Below are 22,247 nucleotides of genomic sequence, written 5' to 3'. Positions count from 1 at the left end.
AGGTCACAAACCCCTTTTCCACCAAATCAGTTCCAGGGCTGGTTCGGGGCCAGTGCTGGTTCACAACTCGTTCAACTTGCTTTTCCATCGCTTGCGGTGCTAAGAGAAGACACGTCATTACGTCGCTGTATACGTCATTACGTTTGCATAAACCTTTGCGCGAATATCGAAGCAAAAACAACGCGGAAGAAGCAGCAGCAACAACAACAATAATAATAGATGACTTCGCGTTTGTACAGCTGCTGCTTCTCGTCACTTAAAAATGGCAATCTTTCGTGGTCTTGTTATTGTTGTTGGTCTTAACAACTCCGCCCCCCGCTGACGTAAGCGGTTCTTTCCTCTGGCCCAGCAGAGAGTTGGTGCTAGCCTGGAACCGGTTTTTCTGGCCCCAGAGCCAGTTCTTTGTCAGTGGAAACAGAAAACCCGGTTCCAAACTAAGCACTGGCCCCGAACCAGCCCTGGAACTGCTTTGGTGGAAAAGGGGCAACAAAGGACCCCAGGATAACTTCTAAGCAACTGAAGGCCTCAGGTAGACAGTAACGAAGTATTACATTTACTTGAGTACTGTACTTGAGTACACCGAGTATCTGTACTGTACTTGAGTTTTTTTTTTGGAAACTTAGGACCTTTAACTTCACTACGTTTGAAAGACAAATATCGTACTTTTCACTCCACTACATTTCTATCAAGGTCCTCATTATTATGAAGCTATTTTGAAAGTGGATGTTTTTTCTTTTCTAAAACGTGATTGGTTTTTCTGCAGGTGACACTGAGACAGCCGATCAGTAATCACTAGAGTCACGTCACATCCATAGACTGGATAAAATCGAGTTCATTTATTTCTCAGCAGCGTTATTTAACACGATCAGTTGATGGCAGAATGGAAGGAGGCGGTTCTTCCAGGGAACGCACGCACTCATGGTTGTACCAAGAACCCATGTTTCAGTTTTCTGAAAGGATTGAAGATTCATTTCGTTTTAAACGTTTGCCGAAAACAAACCACATCACGGCCTCCAAAAACTTGCCGTCTGACCTGCGGAAGTATACTGAGGTATATAAACGTTTTATTCCAAGAGAAAGCTCGTAACAAAGTTGTCTGTGCTTTTAGAGCTAGCGATAATGTTGCAATAGCTATGCCATCTGGTTAGTCAAATGACTTTCTCTGGATTTGCCCGCCAAGTTGCCGCGGTCTTGTCCACGGCTAACGTTAACACATAGCTAGTTAACTTGGACGCTGTTAGTTAGCATGTAAAAACGGAGTTCGGCCAACATGAATAACGTTAACTTATCTGAAGTCCTTTCAGAAATGTTTCAGCATAATCTTGCCAAATAAAGTAGAAATCTCTCTTTTCTAGTCACGTTAGATACCCAAATATGATTTTGAAGTTGAAAAGAGTTTGCTAGCATGTCAGGTGGAGCTTCACTGACTAGCTAGCTTAACGTTAAACCACCATGATGGCACAGCATGCGTTCATTTTAAGAATTCATATTTCTGTCTTTGGTAACGGTGTTAGGTTTTGTAAGCGTTGTGACAATAATACAACGATGCGTTGACAGAAAATGTACTTTTATGTACATTGTAATTTTGTATTATAGCATGGTTTTCCCCAAAGCATTTGAGCGTATCAGCCCCGATACGCTTGCTCTGCCTGCCGATACGCTTAGTTGCTTTAGTTAAAATCCGATACGCTTAGATTTATACCGATATGTTAAATTTCCTACCCACAAGTAACTAGATACATAGGAGAGCAAATAACAGATCCATTTACATATTGACTGATACTTGTGTTAAACAAGCACTTTTTTCCCAGTGTTTGTGTTGATTCTGTCAAAGTAATATGTCCGTGTGGTATGATGTAAACAAACTAATCTGTTGGCTACGTCAAGATCACGTGTTCAAACCGTCCAATAAAAATATCGAAAGAAAATGTCAGACATCCCGGAATTTTGCGATTCATTCTAAGCGGCCTCATTGGCTGCTGATGTTGTCCCCCACCAGACGGGCAAAGTCGACTGATTTTAATCACAAAAGGAGAAGGATTATTAGGAGAATTAATCCGCTTTAAAGGAGTAGAAAACTTAATTCATTAGTTTGGGTTTCCAGAAAAATTATGTACTTATAAACACTCACAAAGTGAAGTTGTCCAAATGTGTCAAATAGAACATAATTTCAAATAACAATCATAAGCATTTTTGGCAGTGTGAAGTCACTGGGATCCATTTAACAAAAAGGCGGCTCTGGATTATTCTTTTGTTAAAGGCTCACAGTGACATCACACTGCCAAAATATGCTTATTATTATTTGAAATTATGCTACATTTGACACTTAAAGGACATGGGACATGAAACATAAATGCACGCTATATCAGTTTCTTTCCATTAAAAATATGAAATAATTGCATCAACAAATACAAAATTATCTATTAAATTCAGCAAAATCATTATATTCGTGATGATTATATGGCATTTCTGCTCGAGCTCGGATATGCATATTTTACAACCGGAAGAGCCGCTGTCACGTGATCATACGTCACAAAAACTTTCGGGTACAGCACAAGCGGGTAGATGAATATGGAGAAGTGTGAATTGTGATGATGACGAATGCGACAAAATAGTTTTTGTGTCTTGGATGACAAGAAAATTGTTTCGTTTTTAGAGTGTTTAACGTACATTGAACATCATGGTGTATTGCGACCTCCCAGTCAGTCAGACGCGCTGTCACTCCTGTTAGCAATGTAGCTAGGCTCAGCATGACCAATGGTATTTTTTGGGGCTGTAGTTAGATGCGACCAAACTCTTCCACGTTTTTCCTGTTTACATAGGTTTATATGACCAGTGACATGAAACAAAGTTCAGTTACACAAATGGAAACGTGGCGATTTTCTATGCTATGGAAAGTCCGCACTATAATGACAGGCGTACTAACACCTTCTGCGCGCTTCGACAGCGCATTGATACCTTCACTCGGAGTTGTACCATTATTTTTTAGACAGGGTGGACGGACCAGGGCATTCACCCGCCTGGCCGTGCCCGACGAGGAGCGCTCTCGGCCGGCTTGGGAGGCAGACGGCAGCCCCTCCTGGAAGTGTGGTTTTACCATGGGCCTCATGCGGTAAGGATTAGTATTATAATTTTGGGTGTATCAATTATTGATTATCATAATTCTGACTCGTTTCGCCATTTTGAATGTTTTCATCTCGGACTCTGGAAACATTGTATCTCAATCAATCTAGAAAAATATCAGCAAAAAAAAAACTAGCTTGCAACGGACTTTAGCTAGATCTATGATGAACTTTCAGTGTATGATACAAAAATAACACTTCTTTCAACAGATCATTAGCCTTTGAGCAGAATTGTTTTTAACTTACCATGAAGTGTTATCGACCCGACCGCTTTCAGTTTCATGGGGATTGAATGAACTCTCAGAATCATCTGACCCGTCAGAGTAAAGACAAGATCTATGTTCATGTGAATTTCCAGCTATCGGTTCGAATTGATAGGGTCTAACTTCACATCTCTGTGAAACATCGGGAATGTCACTGTCAATGGTGTCCATTTCGGTAACCTGTTTACATTAGATTCCCAAGCGCTGGCTCCTTGGAAAGTTTTTGTGACGTCACGGGACCACCTAGCTAATTAACGAATCATTGTTTTTCGCTGATGTATAAAAAAGTTGAATAATGTGATGATTTTCACATTTTTGACGCCCTGCAGTGATTTAGATGGCATTTCTTATGTCCTTTATACATAATTATACCCAGAAAAAAATCCATGTCCCATGTCCTTTAAATTCTCTTTATGAATGTGTTTATAAGTACATAATCTTTCTGCAAACTTAAATGTATGAATTAAGTTTTATTTTCCTTTAAATATATGTTTTAATCTTAATCTAGTCCATTTAATAAAGTGCCAAAATTTAAACTTTATAATATGCAGTCGCCTTACTTTTCTTTTCAGTGTATCTTAGTTATACATATATTACGGTAATTGCATCAGAAACAAACAGTCTAATGCTGCGTTCATGTGCTATGGGAATTATGGTAAATACCAAACACCGACATGGAAAGCACACATGAACGCCCCCTCTTGTGGTATTTTCCACTGGGCAACTCGTAGAAAATTTTGATACACGAGTTGCCGAGATGAGATGAACTTTAACCTTTTCAACATGGCGGCGAACGGTACAAGACTAGCTTATGAACCAAGAAAGAAGTGGTTTTCACCTACGGAAAGCTGACTCTCACCTTTTAAACGAGTCATATTATGTATATTATATTATTATAATATGTATATTATAGCCTAATACAAAATATTCTGTGGCTGTCCAAAGAACGCCAACAATGATCTAGATACTGGCTACTCTCATTGTGGCTACAGCCAAATTTCCAAAAACTGCGTGGCATTCAGTGTGTTAAGAAAATCTCTACTTGTCATGATCAGGAAATATTCAGCATTTTTTGACTTTTGATAACTCATATTCCTGCTGCAGCTGATGAACAAGGCAATCTATAATTGTTTTAGCCAAATAACAGGCCTGATTCTGAATCTGGTCCACCATCTTTAATTTGTCAACAACAACAAAAGCATGTGAACACAACACACTGGTAAATACCACTTCCCAACTGGAAAATATCATCTTCCCATAGCACATGAACGCAGCATAAATCATTAGTGATAGTCATACAGCAACTTATTTTAAGTTCTGAGTTTCAGATCCCTTTGTGATCAACAGGAGGTCATGATCGATTCTCTTCATTGGATTGCATAAGATGGCGCAAACCACTGGTCATATTTTCATGCACATTTTTGTTACAACACAACTTGTTGATAAATAATTAAGGGATCCCTGTAGATTTTCAATTTATCATATACCCAAGTAATTTAACACAAAAACAGTTTAACTTGCATGTTGAACTTTCAGGAGAAATTTCAAATGTGTATACATTAACACAGTTTAGGTCAGAAATCATTGAAACACTGGTAAAATCTATCCTATAATCATGTATCTAAAACCTCCAAGACCCTGAAAAGGCACCTGAGAGCATCTATTTTCAAAAAATTTTCCAGGGGGGTCATGCCCCCTGACCCTCCTAGTTTCGCTTCGCACCGTTGGCACTCAATTGTCTGTGTATTATCATGCCAGAATTTAGGGCTTTAATGTTTTTCTGGGGAAAACACTGCTATACTGGGTGTTTTGGGGGGTTTTTTGCTTTTATTTTGCACTATGTTGCCTTTACTTTGTATTATTTCTTCTGCCTATTTATTTATTTGTAACTGGCATTCATGGTGAAAAGCAAACTAAGCATTTCGTTGTGCAAGAGGACACGTCCTTACTGTGCGTATGCCAATAAACACCTAGAACTTGAACTTTTAATACTTAAGTATTTTTAAAAGCAAGTACTTGAACTTAAGTAAAAATTTGACGGTACAACTTTTCACTTGTATCAGAGTAACATTTGACCAATGGGATCTGAACTTTGACTTAAATTAATGAAGTTGGATACTTTGTCCACCTCTGTCTAAATAACGGTTCCGCTCCGCGGTGAGAGGGGTAAGATGGCTGATACCCCTGCGACCCAGATCCGGATAAGCGGCAGAAGATAGATAGATGGATGGATGGATGAATTGGACTGAAAACGGGCTTTAAAGTGCATATCCTGGACCAATTTCATTTTTTTTTATATGAAAGTATGTCCCTTTACACACTCATCCAGAAGGGTAATTTTGCACAAGGCCATCTGTCTACAGCAGAAAAAAATAAAACCACAAAACGCATCTGGAAAAATCCCAACGGAGTCTAGAGCCAGATTCGTGACGTCACGCAGATCCGCCAGCAGGCTGCGCGAGCTTTGCGCAGTCTCAGTGCACAGCCTGTGTAGACCAAGCGCTCCCGTTTCTCTCTCATTGTCCGGTCTTTTGGGAAACAATGAGTACTAATCCCATCAAGATTGGTGTTGCTACACCCTCCTACGATACATCTGTTAACCATTTTAATAATTACGCGAGAACGTTGAAGAAATTTGCAGAAAACCACCAGGTCGTTTTCTCATAAACAAACCAGCGCTGACATAGGATTCAGAGGGAGGCGTCCCGCACGCGATGCCACGAAAATCAATGTTTCCTGGGAAATCCAAATGCCAAAGTTTTTCAGAGGCGGACCAATTCACCTCAAATGGCTTGATTTCAACTGAATTTTTCTGGTATTGCGCAAGGTAAAAAAAAATGCACAAAATGTGACAGATATTTGACCAAAGTTTAATATAAAACAGGAGAATTACACTGATCTTGCTCCTGAATTTACCCAAGATGTGTCCTTTAAAATGGATGGACACAGAGAGAGAATAAAACCTGAAGGTGGCAGTAATGCAACATTGGGGATGCCAGGTGTTCTAAAATCCTGAAGACACACCTGAACGCATTAAAAAAAAAAAAAATCATGTTCTACATGTCTTGTACAAGTAGAGAATAACAATACTTTCAGAAGAGATTTCAACATTCCTTTGCTTGTCAATGAGTGAATATGGATATTTAGCCAAATAACAGAAATGAATTTCCAAAAACATACGGAAGCCGCGAGAGGCCCTTCATATAATCTTTTTTTTTATTCACCTTGTTATCCCGAGATAACGACATAATTAATTCAGGATGTCGAGAAAACAACAACTAATTCGAGATCTCGAGAAAACAAAATTATTCCATGATCTCGAGAAAACAAGACAATTATTCTGTGATCTCGAAAAAACAATTATTTCATGATCTCGAGAAAACAGCCGAGATTTCTAGCAGACCTGCGCCCCCCTGTGGGTCAGACAACGAAGACTTAGAAATTGGCGGACATGTAACAGAGCAGAAACTGTGGGTGGTAAGAGAGAGCAACTGGACTTGCTTGAAAGTTCTTGAAGATGTTTCACCTCTCATCCGAAAGGCTTCTTCAGTTCTGAAGAACTGAAGAAGCCTTTCGGATGAGAGGCGAAACGTCTTCAAGAACTTTCAAGCAAGTCCAGTTGCTCTCTCTTACCACCCACAGTTTACTATGACCTGGATGACTGAGAATCTTCACAGACAACAGAGCAGAAATGGCTTTTTACGATGCCTTGAGAGAGAGGGGGGTCCCAGAGGAGACATTCTAATGACCAAAGTTGTGTCTACACAGAATGAGAAATTACGGAAGCCGAGAGAGGCCCTTCATATAATCCTTTTTTTTTTAAATTCACCTTGTTATCCTGAGATAACGACATAATTAATTCAGGATCTCGAGAAAACAACACAACTAATTCGAGATCTTAAGAAAACAAAACCGTTATTCCGTGATCTCAAGAAAACAAAACAGTTCTTATTTCATGATCTCGAGTAAACAGCTGAGAAATGGTTCATTCAGGTGCGCCAAGAGACTTGTGATATGCTGACTTTGGGGCTGTTTCTCATTCTGTATAGACGCAACTTTGGTCATTAGACTGTCTCCTCTGGGACCCCCCTCTCTCTCAAGGCATCGTAAAAAGCCATTTCTGCTCTGTTACATGTCCACCAATTTCTAAGGCCCTGTCCATACGGCAACGGATTCAGGTGAATCTGATAAAATTGTTTATCGTTTCGGCCTGGTGTCCACACGGCACCGGCGTTTTGGGTGCCCCAAAACGAAATCTTTTGAGAATGGGTTCCAGAGTGAAAAAATCTGGCAATGGAGCCGTTGCGAAGTCGTCTGGATGAGTAGAACGGATTTGTTTACGATGACGTCACAACCACATGTGCTTCACGCCGGGTAGAAGTGTAACGAACTCGATGCGAGTTGTCAACAAATCCTATAACTTGGTTCATGAAATGCGCTTACAAAATATTCTCACTGTGAATATTTATTGTGTAATGGTACAAAGTGAGAGGGAGAGAGGGAGAGAATAGCCCTTAGGGCAGAGTCAATCCCGCCAGCAAAAATAGGGAAAAAAAAAAAAAAGGAGTGATCTCACCTCTTCAGATGTTTATTCCGGACCATTAAAGAATTCTGGAGGATCTCAGAATGTTGGCGTACCGGCTTCCATCTACCCCCGTTCATTCCTCTTTCCGCGTCTCCATTCAAAAAACGAGCACGTGATTTAAAGGGACTACTGTATATCCATAGGATAGGGAGTGAAAAAGTGTGTGCGTGTGACAGTGACAAGGATAGTCACTGTGCGCATGCGCAGTTATGCGCATGCGTCTACTTCTATTGTTCTGGTGTCTCCGATGGGACCGTCTTACAGCGCACGTAGTGGTGTGGCATGTGTATTGCATCGTTTTCAGCAAGCGTTGCGTTGCCATATGAACCTGATATTTTACTGATCCGTAGCCCATGTGGACACGATATTTAAAAAAAAAAAAAATCTCGCCGTTGTCGTGTGGATATAGCCCAAGTCTTCGTTGTCCGACCCACAGGTACGGAAGCCGAGAGAGGCCCTTCATATAATCCTTTTTTTTTTTTTTTATTCACCTTATCCCCCCGAGATAACGACATAATTAATTCAGGATCTCGAGAAAACAACACAACTAATTCGAGATCTCGAGAAAACAAAACCGTTATTTCGAGATCTCGAGAAAACAAAATTATTCCGTGATCTCAAGAAAACAAAATTATTTCATGATCTCGAGTAAACAGCTGAAAAATGGTTCATTCAGGTGCGCCAAGAGACTTGTGATATGCTGACTTTGGGCTATTTCTCATTCTGTATAGACGCAACTTTGGTCATTAGAATGTCTGGAATAATCGATCACCTAATAAGGCAATATTTTGATCAGGGGTTGACACAGGGAGAGATTGCATTAAGTCTTTTAATAAGGGATAATTTCAAAATTAGTCCGCGGCACCTCCGCAGAAGACTGGACCTTGTCCTCTATCATCCGGGTGATGTTCTCCTCCGGGACCCCCCTCTCTCTCAAGGCATCGTAAAAAGCTATTTCTGCTCTGTTACATGTCCGCCAATTTCTAAGGCCCTGTCCACACGGCAACGGATTCAGGTGAATCCGATAAAATTTATCGTTTCGGCCTGGCGTCCACACGGCACTGGCGTTTCGGGCGCCCCAAAACGATATTTTTTGAGAACGGGTTCCAGAGTGGAAAAATCTGGCAACGGCGCCGTTGCGAAGTCGTCTGGATGAGTAGAACGGATTTGTTTACGATGACGTCACAACCACATGACTAGAACAAGCAGCACTCACTCATTCACGCCGGGTAGAGGAAGGGGTTTATGCGCATGCGTCCTACTTCTTCTATTGTTCTGGTGTCTCCGATGGGACCGTCTTACAGCGCACGTAGAGGTGTGGCATGTGTATTGCATCGTTTTCAGCAAGCGTTGCGCTGCCATATGTACCTGATATTTTACGCTACGTTCACACTGCAAGGCTTAATGCTCAATTCCGATTTTTTTGTGAGGTCGTTCACATTAACAAATATATGCGACTTGTATGTGATCCTCAGTATGACCGAAAAGCGACCTAAAAGTGTTCCGCATGCGCATTGCAGGATACGACGACGTCACACGCAGTGAGCATGGCCAGTGTTTACGGAAGTAAAACCGCCCGGTTGCAGTATGACCCATCCAATCTAGCTTGAATAGCTGCATCCCCCCAAATGGAAATCAGCTCCCTAACCTCTGTGTCCTTCCATTGAGAAGATTCAGAACCTTCACAGCCCAAAGCGTCCCTCGCATTGATGTCATGCGCAGGGGCGCAGATACGTTTTTTGAACTGGGGGGGGGGACAAAGCTGCCAGCAAACCAACCCCAACCCCGATATGCCTGTCAAACTTGTTGTGGGTTACCATAGCAACCAAGCTCAAGCTCGCAACCTGTGCAGTCTGCGCAGCTCAACCAACCGAATATCAGTCTTTGTTTTATGTGAGTTGTTGCAACTATGTATACACTGCCGTGCACCTCAATAAACCGAATGGTAATTAGTCTTTTGATTTTTCCGTGAGGTTTGCCTTATGCAAAGAAAGACAGCATAGACGTTTTTTCCTCCCTATAAGTGGGGGGGGGACCGAACGAGGTGAATTTAAATATGACTCGTCCCACCCTCTATCTGCGCCCGTGATTATGCGCCATGTTGTTGTAACTTTTTTTGAGAGACCCGCCGCCTACTTCAGCGCAGAACAGTGACGTTTGTGGCTTGTTGATGACGTGTAAGTCGGATGAATGCGACCTGGCGGTTCAGACTGAAGTCGCATATGAAAAGAGCGGATAGGAATCAGAATTAGGACCACATATCCAAACGGCCTGGGTCGGATTTGAAAAAATCGGATCTGTGTCGTTCATATTGTCAATAAAAGATCGGATACAGGTCACATATGGGCGAAAAGATCGGATTTGAGTCACTTCAGCTTGCAGTGTGAACGTAGCCTTACTGATCCGTTGCCCATGTGAACGCGATATTTTTTTTACCCGCTAAAAAAAAAATAAAAAATCCCGTTGTCGTGTGGATGTAGCCCAAGTCTTCGTTGTCTGACCCACAGGGGGCGCAGCTCTGCTAGAAATCTCAGCTGTTTTCTCGAGATCACGGAATAATTGTTTTGTTTTCTCGAGATCTCGAATTAGTTGTGTTGTTTTCTCGACATCCTGAATTAATTATGTTGTTATCTCGGGATAACAAGGTGAATAAAAAAAAAGGATTATATGAAGGGCCTCTCTCGGCTTCCGTAAAAACACCCATGTTTCTAACTTTTTTTTCCCCTTTTCCTGAGAATGAGTTGCTAATTGCTTTATGTTAGCCGCCTGGGATAAAACTCATTTAAATATGATAAATAACATTATTAAACTTGAAAGAATACGAATAAAAACAGTATTAGTGTTGTTGTTTAAAAATAAACCCCAACTGGCTCGCTTGAATCCCTTCAGCGTTAGCCACCTAGCTAGCTTTAAAGCACACTCGGTTGTGTTGGTTGATTAGCTCTCACCTTTTCCACCTTCTTTGGTCCTTTAACCAGTTCGTGTCTTTTAGGAATAGTTCCTCCGTCACATCCCATCTTCGCTCACTGTTTGTTTTATACACAAATTCAGAAACTTCCCAGAGCTAACAAACGTCAACTTAGCAAGACGGTGTTAGCATATAAACAACCAAGGAAACCCCAAAAAGACAACTCCTTTAGTTTGTTAAACTGGTTGTGCTTTTGAGTAGCGCCCCCTGGAAACGAATATATATATATATATATATATATATATACGATTCTATTATCCCGAACGCTAGATGGCGCTGAATCAACGTTCGAGAACGTTCTGGAGCCAAGGACCCTTTCAACTGTAAAATAAATTCCATTGACCCCCACAGCCTCGGTTTATTTCATAATCTCATCTCATCTCATTATCTCTAGCCGCTTTATCCTGTTCTACAGGGTCGCAGGCAAGCTGAAGCCTATCCCAGCTTACTACGGGCGAAAGGCGGGGTACACCCTGGACAAGTCGCCAGGTCATCACAGGGCTGACACATAGACACAGACAACCATTCACACTCACATTCACACCTACGCTCAATTTAGAGTCACCAGTTAAAGTGCCATTCCACCATTGGATGTATTCTTTGGCATAAAATACAATATATTTTATGACAACATGACTAGACAGGGGCGGCACGGTGGTGTAGTGGTTAGCGCTGTCGCTTCACAGCAAGAAGGTCCGGGTTCAAGCCCCGTGGCCGGCGAGGGCCTTTCTGTGTGGAGTTTGCATGTTCTCCCCGTGTCCGCGTGGGTTTCCTCCGGGTGCTCCGGTTTCCCCCACAGTCCAAAGACATGCAGGTTAGGTTAACTGGTGACTCTAAATTGAGCGTAGGTGTGAATGTGAGTGTGAATGGTTGTCTGTGTCTATGTGTCAGCCCTGTGATGACCTGGCGACTTGTCCAGGGTGTACCCCGCCTTTCGCCCGTAGTCAGCTGGGATAGGCTCCAGCTTGCCTGCGGCCCTGTAGAAGGATAAAGCGGCTAGAGATAATGAGATGAGATGAGATGAGATGACTAGACAGAGAAATCTTTTAGCTTCAAAATGATATATCAAACATCATTTTTTGACAACAACAAGTATATTAATTTTGCAACCAAAGTCACCTACCCTTTTAATTTCCGCGCGGTAGTGAAACGTGACGTCATCGGCAGGTTCCCCTTCTTGTGACGTGGCACAGATTATCAGCAAGGGCGGATAGAACGCGATTTCCACTTGTCGATTGCTGTGCCGATATTCACCATCGACCGTCTCCTTTGAGCATCACTTGCTATTTTCCTTCGCTTCTTTTCCGAAGCTGACAATCGCGTTCTATCCGCCATTGCTGATAATGTGTGCCACGTCACACGTGACGTGGTACACAAGAAGGGGAACCTGCCGATGACATCACGTTTCACTACCGCGCGGAAATTAAAAGGGTAGGTGACTTTGGTCGCAAAATTAATATACTTGTCGTTGTCAAAAAATTATGTTTGAGATATCATTTTGAAGCTAAAAGATTTCTCTGTCTAGTCATCTTGTCATAAAATATATTGTATTTTATGCCAAAAAAATACATCCAATGGTGGAATGGCACTTTAACCTAACCTGCATGTCTTTGGACTGTGGGGGGAAACCGGAGCACCCGGAGGAAACCCACGCGGACACGGGGAGAACATGCCCTGTTTTGCAGAAGTATTCACCGCCCTTGAACTTTTCCACATTTTTTAGACTTACAATATCGACCTGAAATGGACTTAAATCATCATCATCATCTCCATTGTCCAGCACTGTTGCCAGGTCGGGATGCCCTTCCTGCCGCAACCGTCCCATTTCTGGGCTTGGGAAACAACCTTTCACACCTATGGACAATTTAGAGCAGCCAGTTAACCTAGCTGCATGTCTTTGGACTGTGGGGGAAACCGGAGCACCCGGAGGAAACCCACGCGGACACGGGGAGAACATGCAAACTCCGCACAGAAAGGCCCGCATCGGCCACGGGGCTCGAACCCGGACCTTCTTGCTGTGAGGCGACAGTGCTAACCACTACACCACCATGCCGCCCCTTATTTCATAATAATAATAATAAATTTTTTTGGAAGCCACAGAATTTTCTATTCCTGACATTTCCACTGATAGAACACATTAGGTCCAGAGATGGACAGTAACGAAGTACATTTACTTGAGTACTGTACTTAAGTACACTTTGAGTATCTGTACTTTACTTGAGTATTGTGGGGTTTTTTTGTTTTGTTTTTTTTTTAAACTTATGACTTTAACTTCACGACATTTGAAAGGCAAATATCGTACTTTTCACTCCACTACATTTCTATCAAAGTCCTTGTTACTCGTTACTATGAAGCAGCTTTGAAAGTGAATGTTTTTTTTCTTTTCTTTTCTAAAACGTGATTGTTTTTTCCTCAGATGACAATGAGACCTCCGAGCAGTAATCACTAGTCACGCCACATCCATAGACTGAATAAAATCAAATTCAGTGCTTTCTCAGCAGCGTTATTTGAACACGATCAGTTGATGGCAGAATGGAAGGAGGCGGTTCTTCTGGAGAACGCACGCACTCATGGCTTTACCTAGAACCCATATTTCAGTTTTCTGAAAGAAATAAAGATTCCTTTCGTTTTAAATATTTGCCGAAAACAAACCACATCACGGCCTACAACAATTCGTCATCCAACCTGCGGAAGCATATTGAGGTATATAAATGTTTTATTCCAAGAGAAAGCTTGTAATGAAGTGGTCTGTGCTTTTAAAGCTAGTGATAACGTTGCGATAGCTATGCGGTCTGGTTAGTCAAGTGACTTTCTATGGATTTGCCCGCCAAGTTGCCGCAGTCTTGTCCACGGCTAACGTTAACACATAGCTAGTTAACTTGGACGCTGTTAGTTAGCATGTAAAAACAGAGTTACGCTAACATGAATAACATTAACTTATCTGAAGTGCTTTCAGAAATATGTTTCTGCATAATCTTGCCAAATAAACAGAATGTAGAAATCTCTCTTTTTTAGTAGCGTTAGATACCCAACATGATTTCGAGTTTGAAAAGCGTTTGCTAGCATGTCAGGTGGAGCTTCACTGACTAGCTAGCTTAACGTTAAACCACCATGACGGCACAGCATGCGTTCATTTTCTGAATTCACATTTCTGTCTTTGGTAACGGTGTTAGGTTTTAGAAGAAGAAGAAACCTTTATTTGTCACATGCACACTTCAAGCACAGTGAAATTCATCCTCTGCATTTAACCCATCTGAAGCAGTGAACACACGCGCGCGCACACACACCCAGAGCAGTGGGCAGCCACACCAGAGCGCCCAGGGAGCAGTCAGGGGTTGGGTACCTTGCTCAAGGGCACCTCAGCCCAAGGCTGCCCCACGTCAACCTAACTGCATGTCTTGTAAGTGTTGTGGCAATAATACAATGATGCATTGACAGAAAATGCAGTTTTAATACTTAATTATTTTTAAAAGCAAGTACTTTAACTTGAGTAAAAATGTGACTGTACAACTTTCACTTGTATCGGAGTAACATTTGACCAGTGGTATCTGTACTTTGACTTAAATAATGAAGTTGGGTACTTTGTCCACCTCTGATTAGGTCTCAGCTGACTCTGGTGCTCTGACCCCTAAATATAATAACTTTGATCATATCATATTATAGGGGCGGCACGGTGGTGTAGTGGTTAGTGCTGTCGCCTCACAGCAAGAAGGTCCGGGTTCGAGCCCCGTGGCCGGCGAGGGCCTTTCTGTGCGGAGTTTGCATGTTCTCCCCATGTCCGCATGGGTTTCCTCCGGGTGCTCTGCTTTCCTCCACAGTCCAAAGACATGCAGGTTAGGTTAACTGGTGACTCTAAATTGACCGTAGGTGTGAATGTGAGTGTGAATGGTTGTCTGTGTCTATGTGTCAGCCCTGTGATGACCTGGCGACTTGTCCAGGGTGTACCCCGCCTTTCGCCCGTAGTCAGCTGGGATAGGCTCCAGCTTGCCTGCGACCCTGTAGAACAGGATAAAGCGGCTAGAAATAATGAGATGAGATATCATATTATAATTTCCACCACTGTAACAAAGTGAAAAAAAAACCCAGCATGGTTTTGCTTTATGGACTCCTGGGTGTCTCCAGACCCCACTTTGAAAATAACTGGTCTATGGCACTGGCATCAAACTTATTTTAGGTAACAGACCACATTACACTTTTGCCAAAGTCCAGCGCACCAATAACACATGCCCTGTTTTGCAGAAGTATTCACCGCCCTTGAACTTTTCCACATTTTTTAGACTTACAATATTGACCTGAAATGGACTTAAATCATCATCATCATCTCCATTGTCCAGCACTGTTGCCAGGTCGGGATGCCCTTCCTGCCGCAACCGTCCCATTTCTGGGCTTGGGAAACAACCGTTCACACCTATGGACAATTTAGAGCAGCCAGTTAACCTAGCTGCATGTCTTTGGACTGTGGGGAAAACCGGAGCACCCAGAGGAAACCCACACAGACCTGCGAGAACATGCAAACTCCACACAGAAAGGCCCCCGTCAGCCACTGGGCTTGAACCCAGAACCTTCTTGTTGTGAGGCGACAGTGCGAACCACTACACTACTGTGCCACCCACTGAAATGGACTTAAATGGGATAAATAATTGGGAATAATAAACATATGTTACAAATCTACACAAACGCTCCCATAATATTGAAGTGAATATTATTCACTTCAAGATTGTTAGCAAAATTATTTCCAAAGAAAAACAGTAAAAGTGGGCAGCACGGTGGTGTAGTGGTTAGCGCTGTTGCCTCACAGCAAGAAGGTCCTGGGTTCGAGCCCCGGGGCCAGCGAGGGCCTTTCTGTGCGGAGTTTGCATGTTCTCCCCGTGTCCGCGTGAGTTTCCTCCGGGTGCTCCAGTTTCCCCCACAGTCCAAAGACATGCAGGTTAGGTTAACTGGTGACTCTAAATTGACCGTAGGTGTGAATGTGAGTGTGAATGGTTGTCTGTGTCTGTGTGTCAGCCCTGTGATGACCTGGCGACTTGTCCAGGGTGTACCCTGCCTTTCGCCCGTAGTCAGCTGGGATAGGCTCCAGCTTGCCTGCGACCCTGTAGAACAGGATAAAGCGGCTAGAGATAATGAATGAATGAACAGTAAAAGTTGTGATTGCATATTCGTTGCTGTAAACCCCCTAAATTAATTGTTTGTTTGTTGTCAGAGACATAGTTACATCATAAAAAAAAGTCAGTTGCTGATGAAGATTTCATTTCATTAGTACATTTTGTCAATAACTAAGTTTACGTCCCTGGGTTTATTGCTCTATTCTGCACCAGATTCTAGCTCTTTTCCTCCACAAATCTTTCAAGTCAATTACAGTCCATGAGAGCATTTTAATTTAGAATACAAATTCAAAATTCGTTTGATGAGCCTGATCCTGGGTGTCGGGTGATATGTTTGACGCGCCTGCTCAATCAAAATATGCACACCAGCAGAAAAGGTGTGTCAATACATGAAACAAGTACAATAGAAGGAGTATGATATGTTTTTACTTGTTTCAGGTGACAGTTAACCAAAACTGTGTCTCATCTAAGTTGTATCTTGTTACCTTTGTGAATAAGCTGTGTTATCCAACCTGTTCTGAACAATCATAGGTATTTAAATAATTGTTTGTGAGAGGGTTTTTTTTGTTTTGTTTTTGTAATCAGTGTTATGTCTGCACAAACTAATCGCTTATGAAGAGCTAGATGACAATTATCACAAGACTAGACACATACAAGGTGAACCAGCAAGGAAAGCATGTTTAACAACTGTGTACACAGTGTTTTGAATATTCTAAACCATTAACAATACTTTGTTTTATACACAAACACACTACCATGTCAGTGTCAACTCTGTAGTTGGTCCATCGCTCAAATAACATGTGGTCAGTGGTGGTTGTTTGGTTAGATAAAGGAGCTGGCTACAGTCAGTAATTATATACAGTACTTAGTCAGTTAGTCATCTATATGGTAGGTGTAACAGATCCAGGGGTGTCGGGGGGGTTCGGTCGATTCTAAGGGCCCAGCATTGACAGAGGGCCCTCAGAGGACAATATTAATATTATTACCATGTGTAAGTTAATTTAATTTAGAAAATTAATAATTTTGTGTCTTAAAATGAACAAACACAACAACCTTCTGGTTTGGTTTTCCATTTTCCGCAAAATTATTAGAATATCCATCCATTATCTGTAACCACTTATCCTGTACAGGGTCGCAGGCAAGCTGGAGCCTATCCCAGCTGACTATGGGCGAGAGGCGGGGTACACCCTGGACAAGTCGCCAGGTTATCTCAGGGCTGACACATAGACACAGACAACCATTCACACTCACATTCACACCTACAGTCAATTTAGAGCTGCTAATTAGCCTAACCTGCATGTCTTTGGACTGTGGAGGAAACCGGAGCACCCAGAGGAAACCCACGCAGACACGGGGAGAACATGCAAACTCCACACAGAAAGGCCCTCATCAGCCACTGGGCTCAAACCCAGAACCTTCTTGCTCTAAGGCGATAGCACTAACAACTACACCACCGTGCCGCCATTATTAGAATAAATAGTCTTTATATTTCACCCCATCCCTATTCATTACATGGTACAGTCTTGTGTAGGTGGAGTCAGAGCATGACACTGCATTAGGTTTGTTGCTTTCCAGTCCAGCACTAACGTTAGCTGCGCACAGTACAAGCAGAATTGATGGTGAACCATCAGTAGATCGACACTATCATGAAGAAGTCGGGTTACCAGAAACATAAAGGGAGGTGTTATACGGTATTCTTCCATAGGGCCCAAAATTTCTAGCGGCACCCCTGAACAGATCTAATTACTGAAAAGCCACTGAGTGTAGCTTGGAAAGAACTATAATGGGTATTGCTTACTTGTAGGAGCTTGATATTAATGTGGCTCACATCACGCTACTAGCTGTATGCCATGCAGCTCATGAGTGACCTCTTTATCCTGGTCAGGGTCACAGTGGATCCGGAGCCTTTCCCAGGAACACTGGGCGTGAGGCAGGAACACATCCTGGATGGGATGCCAATTCATCACAGGTCACCATGCAGACATTCACACACTTATTCACACAGAAGGACAGTTTAGAGTTTGGCATGTTTTGGGGGTGGGACAAGACTGGAGTCCCTTCGGAAACCCACACCATCAACTGTGAGATGGCAAAACTATCCATTGTTGAAGAATAAATTTTTTTTGAATAATAATACAATTGTCACTTAGAACAACAACAAAAAAAAGGTGTGCAGGTGTTAAAAGGACTCTTTAGGTCCTAACTGCCTGTGATAACTTGATACTTAAATAGAGGATATTAAACGGTTGCGCTAAAATATAAAGTTTATCTTCGAGTGGTGAACATATTCATGAGTGAGCGAAGCAAACAAGTGAAGTATTTTTCAACACGAGAAGATAAACTTCATATCTTTGTGCCACTGTGTAATGTTCTTTATATTATATGGACACATTACACAAAAAAAAGCCCACAAGTTCATCAAAGGAATTTTAATTTTGAACCAGTTTGCCATTTTGACAACGCACGTCCAGTCAGCGGGAAAACACTGGGAGTGACGTCATCGGACTGAAACGTCAGGAATTGTTATACATACAGGACACTTTTTCGATGGAATAAAAACGTGTTCTATTCCCTTCTAGTGGGTTTCATTCATTTGGTTTGATAGCATGCAATATTGTTAGCATATCGCTTATCCTACGTGTATTACGTCACTCTACCCAATGGAGAATGAACGTTGAATATGGTTCACGATATTACATGGTTGTCAAGACAACATGATGTCACATGTCTGAGCTGATGTGAATATTCAGTGAGAATTTTCTGCTGCGCATGCATAGAAGCCTTTTTTTGTTCGCTGGTGGCACCTGGAGTAAACTGTCGCAGTGAATTGAAAATGCCATAAGATACATATTGCATGTAAAACTCCTGAGCTAGCAAGCGACAGTAAACTAAAATCTATAATTGTTCCATAGAATGTGTATGAATAATAATAATAATAATAATAATAATAATAATAATAATATTGGCCGGCCTTTTTTGTGGTATATCAGATATATGCCATTCAGTTAGCATGATATTGAACGAAGGAAGAAAAAAAAGACGTACTAGACACATTATATAAGCCTGTGATTTGCCTTACAGCCAGCACTACTGTCAGAGCTGCTGTTATAGACAATCAAATAACGCCTTCTGGCCAATAATAATAATAATAATAATAATAATAATAATCTCATCTCATTATCTCTAGCCGCTTTATCCTGTTCTACAGGGTCACAGGCAAGCTGGAGCCTATCCCAGCTGACTACGGGCGAAAGGCAGGGTACACCCTGGACAAGTCGCCAGGTCATCACAGGGCTGACACATAGACACAGACAACCATTCACACTCACATTCACACCTACGGTCAATTTAGAGCCACCAGTTAACCTAACCTGCATGTCTTTGGACTGTGGAGGAAACCGGAGCACCCGGAGGAAACCCACGCGGACACGGGGAGAACATGCAAACTCCGCACAGAAAGGCCCTCGCCGGCCACGGGGCTCGAACCCAGACCTTCTTGCTGTGAGGCGACAGCGTTAACCACTACACCACCGTGCCGCCCAATAATAATAATAATAATAATAATAATAAATTTCTCAACCAGGGCCGTGAATGTGCCTTCCCAGAATCATTGCAAGTCCATTTTCTCTCACCATCAACAACAGATATGAACAGAAATGGTCAGTGACAGGTCACTGCTACAATTCCTTGGATGAGAGAGGTAAAAGTTTTCTTGAGTGCTAATAAAAATCAATTTCCTGAGCCACACGGAGACGATGATTGGTTTAACATTGATGTACACAGAGGACTTTATGGAAGAGGATGGCCAGATGATTGATGTGCATGAATAAAGTTCAGGCCATTAAGTATTAATGATACGGTGCGAGTAATGTATGTAATGGGAGTTATTTGATTATATCAAAGTATGATGGCTGTAAATGTTTTGCTCATTAGATCATGTGGCATGCTGTTAGGTTTATCTTCATAATACTTTGAGTGTCTTGGCAGTATTGTATTGTTGGTCTGGAGAACTTGGACGCTTTCTCGCTTCAGAATTAAAGGTCGTGGGATGTTTGTTTTATACAAAAGCCAGTCCTTGAGAGAAAGAAGAAAGCTCAAGGTAGATCATGCAATCACAATCATGCAGTCAAAATCAGCTTGAATTGGCCACTGAACCTGGGGCAGTCATTAGCTGAGGTCATCATGGTTCATGAGACAGTAAGACAAATGCATTTAGCAACTCAGTTTGGGCAGACGTATCACCGCCTCTACAGCTCGGGCTCCTCCTCAACAAAAGAGTCTCCAGCCACTTGAAGGCAGCCAAAGTTCTAGAAACCTAAGGAATGCAACTTTTCTTCTTTGTGCTTTTACTGCTCCAAAGCAGGAAACAAAGCATACTAGGGACACTTTGGTAGGTTGGTGTGGTAGAGAGATCACACAGCACATTTGAGGATAAAATAATAATGGTTCGACTAGGGACAGGAAGTCACGTCTTGATTAAATTTCAAAAGGTAGTCCATCAAAATATGCACAATGGGAAAAGAATGTGAAACAGTTCAGAAATGGGAGGCTTTTTTGCTCCTTGTTTATCAGCTGTAGTGGTAAATCTCTCCAATTGAAGTGTTTCCAGACAAGTCATTACAAATTGGATAAGGGTCGTAACACTGCAGTGACTAAAGCTCACTAAAATGACTTTCTCTGGAATGCAGACCAACACCATTAGTGCTCTATGGGTCAATTATTATTAAGTTTCTATAAAGTATCCTTATAATAATCTTAACCAGAACCATATAAATTTGTCACAGTAATGCAATATCAAGGGATATTTTTTCCTAGTATGGTGGAAGATTTAATGGTCAAGAACTAAAACCCATATAATAATAATAATAATAATTAACAAATTAATTAATTCATTGATTGTAAAATTACTGATAAGGACATAAATGCAAAAGTAAAGCAGCTTTACCTTAGTCATCAGTGCCACCACTGAAACATCTCATCTCATCTCATTATCTCTAGCCGCTTTATCCTTCTACAGGGTCGCAGGCAAGCTGGAGCCTATCCCAGCTGACCACGGGCAAAAGGCGGGGTACACCCTGGACAAGTCGCCAGGTCATCACAGGGCTGACACATACTGTAGACACAGACAACCATTCACACTCACATTCACACCTACGGTCAATTTAGAGTCACCAGTTAACCTAACCTGCATGTCTTTGGACTGTGGGGGAAACCGGAGCACCCGGAGGAAACCCATGCGGACATGGGGAGAACATGCAAACTCCGCACAGAAAGGCCCTCGCCGGCCACGGGGCTCGAACCCGGACCCTCTTGCTGTGAGGCGACAGCGCTAACCACGACACCACCGTGCCGCCCCCCCACTGAAACATCATCACCCAAAAGCTTTACAATCCAGTGCAGTCTGGGTAATGTAGTCTTTATTCTAAGTCGCAAACACAATGACACTATCTGCCTGTTGATATATATAATATATATAAATGGAAACGAGTGTTTTACTGGGAAATACGCCACTCTTATTTTTCAAATGAGCTACATCTGGGACATGGAGAACCAAAACCCGAAACATAAATCTCTATATGTCACTCCAGAGAAGATGAATGAATTGTTTTGATAAATTTGGGTACTTTGTGAATGTGTCCTATATAATAAAAAGGAAATCACACATTTGGCTTGAAGACTTGAAGTTTATCTTCTCGTGTTGGAAAAGCTCGCATTGTTTATATGAAATGCATCGTGGATCTGAGTGACATGTTTCCGGATATTTCTCTCCAATGACGTCACTCCCAGTGTTTTTCCGCTGACTAGATGTGCATTGTTAAAACGACGAACTAGTTCAAAATTAAAATTATTTTGATTAACCTCTGTTTTTTTTTTTGTTTTTTTGTGGATGTGTCCAGATAATATCATGAACATTACATGGTGGCATGAAGATATGAAGTTTGTCTTCGAGTGGTGAATATATTTTCACTTGTTTGCTTCGCTCACTTGTGCTATATATTTCACCACTTGAAGATAAACTACAAATCTTTGCGCAACCATGTAATATCCTCTCTCTCTCTCTCTCTCTCTCTCTCTATCTCCAGTGTCCTGCAAAAGTATTCATCCCCCTTGGTGTTTGTCCCATTTTGTTGCATTACAAGCTGGAATTAAAATGGATTTTGGGGGGTGAGCACCATTTGATTTACACAACATGCCTACAGCTTTAAA

At 42.0% G+C, this 22,247-nt stretch overlaps 1 protein-coding gene across 1 annotated transcript in view; it reads right to left on the bottom strand.

The window, feature by feature from the left end:
• rtf2 (replication termination factor 2) overlaps positions 1-11,105 on the bottom strand; it is a 107,984-nt gene extending 96,879 nt beyond the window's left edge. Inside the window, exon 1 of the mRNA XM_060919363.1 lies at positions 10,919-11,105. Within this exon, the coding sequence (XP_060775346.1) occupies positions 10,919-10,987 (69 nt within the window). The 5' untranslated portion in view covers positions 10,988-11,105. The remainder of the gene's footprint in view (positions 1-10,918) is intronic.
• Between the last annotated feature and the right edge of the window lie 11,142 nt (positions 11,106-22,247).

The sequence above is a fragment of the Neoarius graeffei genome, chromosome 4, assembly GCF_027579695.1.
Source record: "Neoarius graeffei isolate fNeoGra1 chromosome 4, fNeoGra1.pri, whole genome shotgun sequence".
Taxonomy (NCBI): domain Eukaryota; kingdom Metazoa; phylum Chordata; class Actinopteri; order Siluriformes; family Ariidae; genus Neoarius; species Neoarius graeffei.
The sequence above is the reverse complement of the archived record's forward strand: the minus strand, read 5'-3'. Positions and strand labels throughout refer to the sequence as shown.